General features: G+C 37.4%; 1 protein-coding gene across 1 annotated transcript in view; it reads left to right on the top strand.

Moving 5' to 3' along the window:
• Positions 1-10,197, top strand: part of LOC108665130 — a 66,359-nt gene extending 56,162 nt beyond the window's left edge. Inside the window, exons 10-15 of the mRNA XM_018151857.2 lie at positions 403-465; positions 3,631-3,719; positions 4,783-4,956; positions 6,594-6,614; positions 6,931-7,002; positions 8,442-10,197. Coding sequence (XP_018007346.1) covers positions 403-465; positions 3,631-3,719; positions 4,783-4,956; positions 6,594-6,614; positions 6,931-7,002; positions 8,442-9,592 — 1,570 coding nt within the window. The 3' untranslated portion in view covers positions 9,593-10,197. The remainder of the gene's footprint in view (positions 1-402; positions 466-3,630; positions 3,720-4,782; positions 4,957-6,593; positions 6,615-6,930; positions 7,003-8,441) is intronic.
• Positions 10,198-11,009: the final 812 nt, after the last annotated feature.

The following is an 11,009-nucleotide window of genomic DNA, read 5'->3' as shown; positions in this document are numbered from 1 at the left end:
TCTGTCATACGATAAAAATGCAATAAATTATGAAGGATGAAAGAGTGAAAAATCTACCGTCAGTTCAAAATTTATCTGATATAAATAGAGAAATAGAGTCAATTCTCTTAGGAGGCGTTTTCTAAAAATATTATTTGGGCAAAGAAAAATATAGTAACTCTCGTGACTATTAAGATAAAATCAGATATAAATTATTGTTCTACCTCCAAAGATCAGGGCCTATACTTTAAAAAAAAGTTAAGAGATCGTAAGTTCATCAGCCGATCATTGCCGGCCTTTCAAGCAAAATCCACCAATCACAGACAAGAAAATAGAGCGTAAGTACTTACGTTCACTTAGCGCGTTTTGAAAGTATGGCCCCTGAAATGTGCCCGCGATGCAAATTATTTACTTTATTTTCAGTGCGTACCCGAAATTTATCCAGGAAAAGATGAGCAGCTCTCTGCCAACTCGCGGCGTCAATAGGTACTGGCCTGGCTGCTTTATTTTTTCCACTCGATGAACCTTTGCTTTGAACGCTTGCCTTCCTTTGACGCTCGAAAAGCCATCTGACTATATAATTAATTATTCACTAATAACCAAAGTCTTCGAGTGCTCCCTAAATTAGCTCACTTCTCTCGATCATGTAAACTGTAAAGTATATTTCCCCCTCCCCCGAGGAGCGGCTGAACCAAATCAACCGATGCAGCAATTTCAATTTACTGATGATATTAAAAATCACGCATTTCAATTCTGTTGAACACAGAAATTGGTATCATTCTACCACCTCTTCATGGTATCGAGCGCAAAAGAAGCGCATTTATTTTTCGCCCAGTACTTACTGTTTCGTTGTTATCCTGTCATTACTAAGCCGTCCAAACCAGTCATTAATTTTCCCCTGAATTATTGTGTGTACCGAAGCACTAGCGTGTCTCTTTACATTAAATTGAGTGTAGCGCAGTAGCGCTTATTAGAAGTGTTGCTTGTCCAGATGGCTTGCACTTTTCGTCATCTTGTTTACTCTCTGATTAACTGCAGGCCAGTTAAGTATCCTTACTCTTTACTACTTCACTATCAAGTTTTGTGATTTGGCTTGAATTTTTTGTCCACAATTCGTTTGAGTCACGAAACTTTTTTGTAGTGATGAACTAATTATTTATTATAGATTGAGTTTGAAAATTAATTTTTGACGTCCCCATTATATTTAACCCGTAGAAGCCATATCAAGCACCTCATTTCCTTATTATATGCACGCACCATTTTTTTTCTTCGAATTTGTCGCGAATTGAACCCGTTGCGGATCGGCGAGTATATGACTACTGAAGGCGAGATGTTCGAGTTACATCGTGACTTAGCTAGGGGCCAGTTGGACGAAACAGATTCTGACCTTACTAGAGGGCAGTTGGGAAACTAGATTCTAACGTTAATGGTAGTCAGTTGGATGAGACCAATGGCGATTAGGTGAGGTATGCGATAAGAAACTCGATGAATTCCTGCAAGGACCTACAAATTGTAACTTTTATAGGCATCATAACTCGCCTATTTGTAATCAAACTTTACTATCTACCAGCATTGCCAGGCCGGTAGATAGGAATGTAAATATAGACTAGTCAATGAAATTTGTTATAGAATGCAGTCAATGCGAGATCGTTCACGAATCAGACGTAGTTTAAATTCTGAACCTGCTGCAAGGGGCGTTAGGGTACGCACACAGTGGAAGCAGGTTGCCAGCGTGCTGGTTACCTGCTCAAGCTGGCGCCTGAAACCATAGAATACAGAAGCCTATTCGTACAGGTTTTCACTGTGAACACTTACATTATTATCCTATGTTCATTCTTGTGGCAGATAGGAATGTAAATAAAGACTAGTCAAATAAATTTGTTATAGAATGCAGTCAATGCGAGATCGTTCACGAATCAGACGTAGTTTAAATTCTGAACCTACTGCAAGGGGCGTTAGGGTACGCACACAGTGAAAGTAGGTTTGCCCGCGCGGGCAACCTGCTCCAACCTGCCACAAGAATGAACATAGGATAATAATGTAAGTGTTCACAGTGAAAACCTGTACGAATAGGCTTCTGTATCCTATGGTTTCAGGCGCCAGCCTGAGCAGGTAACCAGCACGCTGGCAACCTGCTCTCACTGTGTGCGTACCCTTATGTTCTTGGTCTCGTGCGCGTTCTCCCGCGCTGCGTGCAATGTAGTCCACCTATAGCCGCCTTTCCTCTGTTCTGCGACGTCATCGCGGTCCAGCTGAAAACCTTACCACCCGCCACTATTTCAGAGGGTTTTCCTACGACAATATTGCATTAATTATCTCATTCCTTCATCGCATAATTAGTCATTAATTGTTTTGATTAATTCATTTTTGGAGTGCTAGAAAAGAATGCTCTCTTAGAACTAACATCGAACTGCTTTTGTTTGTCCTAATTTGAAAGCGTGCCAGAAGCTTCGGTTGCCGAGTGTCGTGTTTTTTGGTAAATATAGTGTGTATTTTCCATAGTGTTCAAATTAATATGCACTAATTAATGTTTGAATGTTTGAAATGATATTCTCCATAGATATTACCGCTTATGTGTTGTGTCAAGCATGACACGGAGGCTCCTATATTCTTTTAACTGAAAATTCAAATAAAGTCGAGGTATTCAAAGTCGAGGATAGTTCTGCCAGCATGGCCTTGGTTGGTGTCTCTAAACAAACTCCGGGTACTTCGTTTGTTACCTGAGCAATCTCATGTCCTAAGGTCTATGTAATGAGCTCCGTATCGAATACTAAAAAAATGCTTAGTTCACCATTCTTATATAACTGCTTTTATTATTTTCAAGTTGTCAAATAAAAACTTGGGATCAAACTGCTTGCTGTTTGCTTGTACATTTTTATTAATAAATAGAACAGTTCCGTGTGACTGTTAAATTTTTTAATTGTTGTTACATAAAAATGAGCTTGTTTTTTTTTTTAATGAAAGGCTGGCATGGAAATATCCTAATGACTAGCGTGACTGTTGATCTGGTGGACTCGGAATATCTTTATGCCAGATCCATCCTACGGCTGGAAAAAATTACCGATTTACCCCAGTTGTTACTCAGTGTGTTAGGTAACGTTTTTTGTGTACAAATTGAGTGCTGCTGAAATGACCGTTGGATGGAACCTTGGTTTATCAATTTTATTAAAACAAACAAAAATGCAAGGACATTACGCAATGCAACATCATCGTGTGAGATCTTTAACTAATAAGTGTAAACTGTAATTGTATAGTCAGGTTGATTTTTCACCATAGCGCAAGAGTAACAACTTAGGATTGATGCTATGCCACGTTTTTGAACAGCTTTACAGCTTGGATCTAAAGTAACTGTGGTCATGTAATTAGAATGATGTGTTTGAAATCAAAGAATTGCATTTAACACAATAATACCGGAATTGTTTTCGTATTCGAGGTTAAACTCTTAAAAAAGTTATCTTCGCAATTTAATTCGTAATGTATACATGCATAAATTTAATTCGATGGAAGTAATTTGAAATCAAAGTTATCGATCAAAACTTTTCTTTTATATAAAATCACTCAAATACATTTATAGATAATGAGATGGAACACAAATTACTGTTAATTATATTAGCTATATAGATCTAAGTAAATTATGTTTGATTGCGACAGCCCTGGACCAGCGGCGGCCCCTGAGTGCGCCCCCGTGCAGTCTCGCTCCTTCCGAGTCTTGCAGCAGGTGGTCGACAACGAGGCATCAGGCGAGTCTTGAAGGAAGCTTCATCTTTACTATGGTCTCTATAGTTACAACCTTCCTCTAATATTTCATGTTCTTATTTCATGTTCTCTCTTAACGAGGCATCAGGCGAGTCTTGAAGAAAGCTTAATCTTTACTATGGCCTCTATAGTTACAACCTTCCTCTAATATTTCATGTTCTTATTTCATGTTCTCTCTTAACGAGGCATCAGGCGAGTCTTGAAGAAAGTTTAATCTTTACTATGGCCTCTATAGTTAGAACCTTCCTTGAATATTTCATGTCCTTTTGAACTCAACACTTTTATTTTTTATCACGCTGCGTACAGGAAGCAAACTCTGTTTGAAATACTACCTAATTTAGATATATTCTTAGTCGCTACAGATTTTTTTGTTTAATATGACCCTCAGAGGGCCTTCTGACTTGTGTCTTTGCTAGTCTTCTGTACAAAGGGATTTTGCGTTGCTAGGGACATTGTTCCTGAGCGCCCCACCGCTGAGCTCGCGGTGTCTGACTGCAGGTCTCAGTTGTGGGGTTAAGTTATTATGTAGGTAGGATTCCTTACATTAAGTTATTATGTAGGTAGGATTCCTTACATTAAGTTATTATGTAGGTAGGATTCCTTACATTAGGTTATTATGTAGGTAGGATTCCTTACATTACGTTATTATGTAGGTAGGATTCCTTACATTTCCCTTCTCTGTCTCACTCTCTCGCGTGCGGCCGACGTACCGTGTTAGCGACATCTTGTACGAGAGCCTTTGTTGCTTTTTTTTTCTTCCTGTATCTTCTTGTCACTTCGTCTCTTAAAGATGCTATCGTTGCTTCTTTCATACACCCTACAGCAGGCCTGCCATTTGAGATCTTCCATAACTTGTGGGCGATGAAGCATTTTTTGATCTAAGAAATTTGCAACAATTGAGTCCACCTACCTCGTTGGTGATGTTTATGCTTGACTTCCGGTGTGAGAAATCTTAATAGCTTAAGCGCTAGTAAACTTGTGGCCAAATAACTACATTTTTAAATTTCCTTTTGTTTTACACAACGGTTTGCTCGGTCATAAAAACAGGATCTGACGACGAAATTCGTGGGCTCATGAACCAGGGAGCGCCTCTTAGCTACCAAACGGCGCAGTCCAAAACTTTTACAGGAGGTTCAAAAGGGCGCGGCCAAAGACAAAGTAATTTTGTTGAGTCCCCTCTGGTCCGACCCCGTCCAACTTACCCCGATGAATGCCTCCGAGGTATACAATTGAACACTTATCTGTGTGAAAGTAAACGTACGAAATAAGCATGTACGTGTTCTGTCCTAGAAATGTCCCCGGGTGTGCGAATTTTTGATCGAGTAAATCCGAGTTTTCGGCACGGATTAGAGTTCCCTAGTAAATTACCTAGTATCGTGACTGCTCATAATTGTCATTGAGAATTTCTCATGTTCTCAATGGTTTTATCAGAGAAATGCAAGAGTGTCATGTTCGTACTTCTATTTTCTGTAACAAAAGCCTGCTTTTTGTCCCTGGTTTGAAAATAATAAAGGAGAAAATAAATAAAAAGTGAATCGAACTTTAACCACAGTATAAACCTCTGACGTAGAAGTACCTTGAATTGTTTAAATTTAAGAAGCAGCTTTAATCTCCGTCTCAAGACACACCTTGAAATTTTGAATTTGACAGCAGTAGAAGCAGCTGTTTATAAACATTATAAAAAATGTCGTCTCTTGTTAAATTTATTGTCAGATGTGCGAAACAATTTTGGAGACAACAGACTTTTGGTATCAATTATCTGATGATAAAAAAATATTTTCTGCGTAATTATTACTGAAAGCAATTGAATTCATTTCAAAATACACCAAAATATATTATCATTTCATATTTCTACCCAAATAATTTTGTCTCTTTCTACCTTACGGTAAGTGGCATGAATTATTGTAAAAATATTTGTGCTTCTTTCATGGTTTGTATGTACCTTATTGTAAAAATATTTCTACTTCTTCCATGTTGTGTTCCATGTGTTCATTGTTACTAAAACTTCCGAGGGTTTATTGTGGCTTCTGAGGGTTCAAAAAAGCGTTCTGAAGTTTCAAAAATAAGCGCTTTGTGTGTTTTAGTGCATGGGCGTTTCGTATGTTTTTGTTTACTTTTAGTTTGTTTAAGTTTGTGCTGATTTTGTTCTTATAGCGAGCGTTTCGTTTTCTGTAAGTGTTTTTATATAGTTGATAAAGATAAAAGTAAAAACTTTACACCAAAAATACTTTTTATGACATGCATTTGAAAGAAAAATAAGGCTCACAGAAACTTCGCATGCTCGGATGGGCTGCTATTCGAAATATATAAACATCAATCAATAAGAATAATCCATTGTAAAAGCTTTAATATGATGATTCGATAATTGGTACCTATTGAAGATATAAATAATTATCTGTATCTAACCTAAACTACCTTTTATAAGCTTTATAAAATCTTTCGCCATTACTTATGGGATTCAATCCAGATTAGTTTTTTACTAGATCGCTATTTTTTAATCATCAAATAGGCGTAACATTCTACCCATGCAAATTGCGATACATTTATTTCTTGCATTTTTTTATTGCTTGTCAGGAATTTTTCGACCTTATTGGGGCATTAATTATGATTTCTGTTGCTATACCAGTTTTTTTCTTCTCATATTAACAAGAGAAAATTAATTATGTTTGGGCTACAACCAAAGACGAAGCCTCTTTGCTTCTCTCTTAGCCTTAAGTAACTTCTCTCTTCTCTTCTTCCTTAAGTAACTTCTCTGGAAGGGGCTTCTCTTCCAGAGAAGCCCCTTCGCTTCTCTGGAACACAACAACGTTGCCCCCGAACATTGCTCTTGATTTTTAACTGTTAACTCACTTGTGCAGATCATCAAGGGCTCGGCGTTAGCATATTATTTTATAATATTATGAAAAAATATGAAATATTTAGTATCTGTCACTTGATTAAGAGTTGGTTATAACGAAGCTGCTTCCTCAGTTTAAGAATAAAGGCCAAAACCAAAAAAGTTGCATAAAACATTTTACTGAATAAAAGTCCTAGATGAATAAAACAGAACGTTTCGGGCTATGCACATCATCAGCTAGTAAAATACATCTGGAATTACATGGAAATAAATTTTAGTAAATAAAATTTAGAAAATGATAAAGAAAGAAAGGAAAAAAACTGTTTCCTTTAATTGACGCACACGAACTTTGTTCGCAGGCGAGAGCAGCAACGCGATACCGTCGCGAACTTTCCGTGCTCTACAGCAGCACACTGACGGCATATATAATGGTGAGATATATAAAAAGTTCATTACTGAGTATACTTTACAGAGCGAATCATGAGTGTCGTCCTTCGTGCACTATGCAGTGAGTTGGATGGATATACGCACTTGTTTCGGACGGAAAAAAGGTGGTTAGAGGAAGTTGCATAAAAAAACAATGATCCAAGAAGTGTTATAAATGTATGGAGTTATAAACTCTTATCGCTGCAACAAAATAAGTAAAATTGTACAGTGCCTTGCTAATAATTACAGATGATGCGCGGTAAGGTTGTTTGCTTATATTTGAGTGTCCCTGCTTCTCGTTTTCGCTCAGCTTTATTTTTGTTTTATTTAATAATATTCGTTATAAATAATATTCGTAATAATAAATATTCGTTTTCGCTCAGCTTTTCGCTTTTGAAGTTTTTGTTTGTTGAGTTTTTATATTTTTAATTTTTCGTAATGTTTTTTTACTTGCTTTTTACCAGAGAAAGAGTTTTGCGTTTTTGCCGTTTTTTCACTAACAGCAAAAGAAGAAACAACCTAAAACGTGCTCGAAAACGACCTAAAACATTTATCTTAGTATATTCTGAACTTTGCGTTTTTTATTGAAAGCCAATATTTTCGTTTTAATTCTAAATAAATGTTCTCTTTAGTACGCAAAAGTACTTCTTGAACATCACAAACATTAGTTAAAATTTAATCATATTGAATAAAAAATGTACGCATCAGTTTTACTAAGTAACTTTAATATTTTATTTCTCTCAACTAGAAAATTGTTGGCATAAAATAGTTCTTTAGTTCAGAATTTTTCTGCTACTTTGCCCCTAAGTTTGCAAGGCAGCCTTTGAGATATGATTTTCCGAGGCAGGCAATCTATGATTGCGCAGTGCCTAAGTTGAAAAATTTTATCAAATGTGAATGTAAGACGATCAAAAATCTTAACTGATTCTGATACTGAAGCTTGGAACTGTATTATTCATTTTTCATTATTACATGATTGATTTTCTTCTATTTGATTGATTTACTCATGAGTAATCAAGAAGAAAGATTTTAGACTACTAGGATAAGCATGTAATTTTGAATTCAATATTTAATGTCAAATTTTCATTTATAAAAATTTATGACTAGTCTGGAAAGTAAAATCTAAAAATCTGTAGAAAAGAATAATTTTCTCCCAAGATCGCAGTGATTTTTCGGAGACACAAAACACATTTCAACTTGCGCATACACATTTTTCTGACACTTGTATGCACAAGTTGACAGTTGATGTACGGTATTCCAGCGAGCTCTTGAATACATCGCTCTTCTGATTGTCTGAGCTGAAACAGTTTATCAACTCAATCTTCCAATCGTGATATAAAATTGTCTATGGAAAGATTTTCTTGATGACGCTTTGATGCTGAACTTTGTTCAAGAGATGGTGACAAAATTGTTTGATTTTTGCATGGTGTTTTTCTTGCTTCAGACGCGGAAGTGACCCGACCCAGCACAACATCGCCTCATCCAACATCCTTCTCTCCTTCCGTTTCACCTGTCACTTATCGTCCTTCTAATTCATCATCCTCTGTTGAAATGAACTCCTCTAATAAAACTAACGGTTTTGCTAGCTACTCACAGCCGCTGTCAGGTCAGACGTACAAAACCGTTGCACCCCATATCGTCGTCAGCAATCTTTCACAACCCAAAATTGTGAATTCAGCTCTCTCGAAGCAAAGGGCAGCGTCCCCGTCTAGGTGGCACGTCAGCACTTCGAATGCCAGTACCGCTGACTCACCGAGGGGACCAAGTCCCCTGGCAGAGGACCAGTCACGGCTGCGCAAGTTCCTCAGTGAAGAAGCCGCTGCTAATGCCAACTCTAACGGAAGGCTCGACAAGGAGCCGAAGAAGCTGTACGATGGTGCACATATTCCCTCACGTGTTTTCAGACAACTACAATCTGAATTTTCAGATTCATCCGAAACGCCCTCGGCTAACAATCCTACTCCTTGCAAAGTTTCCGTCAAAATCGACAAACCAGAGTTGTCTGCAGGCTTGCTTCGACTCCTGCAGAGCGACCAAAACAAACTGCAAAATGACAATATAAGTCACAACGGCGGTGACGCCTCTTGTGTGTCGACATTCCGCGTTGAGTTGGACGAATACCACAACAACGGAATGGCCAATACGGCAGTTCGAAAAGAGTCTGTCCTCAAGGAATTGACCACACAATTTGAATCATCAGAACGTAAAAAACCCAGAGCTGCGCCAGGAAAGGTTTTCCGTTACTTGCAGCAAACTTACGACAGTCCGGAGGATGACAATGACTCAGAACCTAACATGAGCGATACCAACGGACTCAAGAAAAATGAAGACTATCCGCGCAAAAATTCTTTAGATAATCGGTCTAAAACGTCGAGATTTCACTCCCCTTCTTTCAATATTTTGCAAACGCAATACAAAGATGATGAATCAAACGCACGTGTCGATCCGCACGATCTTACCAGTCTGAAGATCACGGAAGAGGGAGATCCCATCCACTCGAAGCCCTACGTTGGTCAGCGCATTCCTGGCAAGACTTTCCGGATGCTGCAAGAAAATTACGCCAGCCACCCGTCCGTGCTGCAAGCAAGAAAATAAATTCTAGTGGCTAAATCTTCTCTAATTGTTAGCACTTGGAAAACGTGCGGAGGTTGCGTCAGCCAGGGCATTCCATGTTGAATGCAGTCAGAGATTTCTGATGTTGTAACAAGTTATTTTTCTTTAGTTTAAATTATGGTAACGAAAATAAGTTATGTCGAAGAAGGGTTACTGAAATTTTGTACTCGAATACCGAACATTCGACATCGATATGAGCTTCGGATATAAGATAACTCAAATCTGGAATTTCATAAAATTTCTACAATATCGTCACAATCAACTATGGATCTGATTAGGTATTTAAAATCCAATTAACCTAAGATTGAATTGAATCATCTCATGAATAATCAGTATTTTATGCATTAACAATTGTATAATAATGCTTGTACATACATGTATTTGCTCGGCTTTCTTGTGCCTTCATCTCCGCAATTATTTACATATGATGCGATACTGATATTAAAAATGAATAATTTTGAAGTTTGTTATATTATTTTGAGGCGAACGTCTGATGTATCGTTTAAAAGCGTACGTCTGACCGAGCTACAGGTAGTCGTGACTTAACTAACCGTCGCCTACTTAACTAACCGTCGCCTACTTAACTTACCGTTCAGTCCTTATTACTGATTTAACAATAAAACTTACGTATTCCTTACTTATTAAAAATTAAAGCTCTAGAAGCCAATTTTATGTAGTTACGTATATTTTAGCTCTTATTATCAACTAGATAATTTACTTATAATTAGCTAGACTCCTTTATTTGGTTCTTTCGTCTCACGAGACTACATTCCTTCACGAGTGTCCTGAGCAAGCACTTCACGTTCCATATCTTGTAGCTGATGCGACGAAGAATAGATTCTTAACCAATATAAAACACCCAAAAACCTCTGGTTAACAACCGCGGCTGCGACCTTGGTTGTTGTTAAATTTTTTAAATTTTAAATTTAAAAATAGTTAAAATTTAATTTTAACAATTTACGAAACTTAACTGCCCAACGTCGCTCAAACTTCTACTGCAAATCAACTGAAGAGTTATAGAGGAGTACACTCGCCGTCAACGGTTACCGTTGCCAATGCTATTCGTACTAGGCCTGGTAATAAAGCACATCACGATCATGTTTGGGGTTGTAAAAGACGCTTTTTCTGGTCTCAGTATAGAACCTCTAATAAGAGGTTCTAGTGTAATGAATCAAAATACTAAAAGCTGGAATGAAGTTGGCTATTGTCATATTCATTGTGGTTACATTCAGCTATAAACAAATCTTATTATTAAAATTAAATCTAATACTAAATTTCTAAATATTTTTATTACATTAATACAAAGTCTGAACGGACCAGCTACAGTAACTTAACATACCGACGGTTAACACAGGCTTAAACCAGGATGTACAAAGTAGAACTTAATAACAGAAGGCCA

This window comes from Hyalella azteca, unplaced genomic scaffold, assembly GCF_000764305.2.
Source record: "Hyalella azteca isolate HAZT.00-mixed unplaced genomic scaffold, Hazt_2.0.2 contig17204, whole genome shotgun sequence".
NCBI lineage: Eukaryota > Metazoa > Arthropoda > Malacostraca > Amphipoda > Hyalellidae > Hyalella > Hyalella azteca.
The sequence above is the reverse complement of the archived record's forward strand: the minus strand, read 5'-3'. Positions and strand labels throughout refer to the sequence as shown.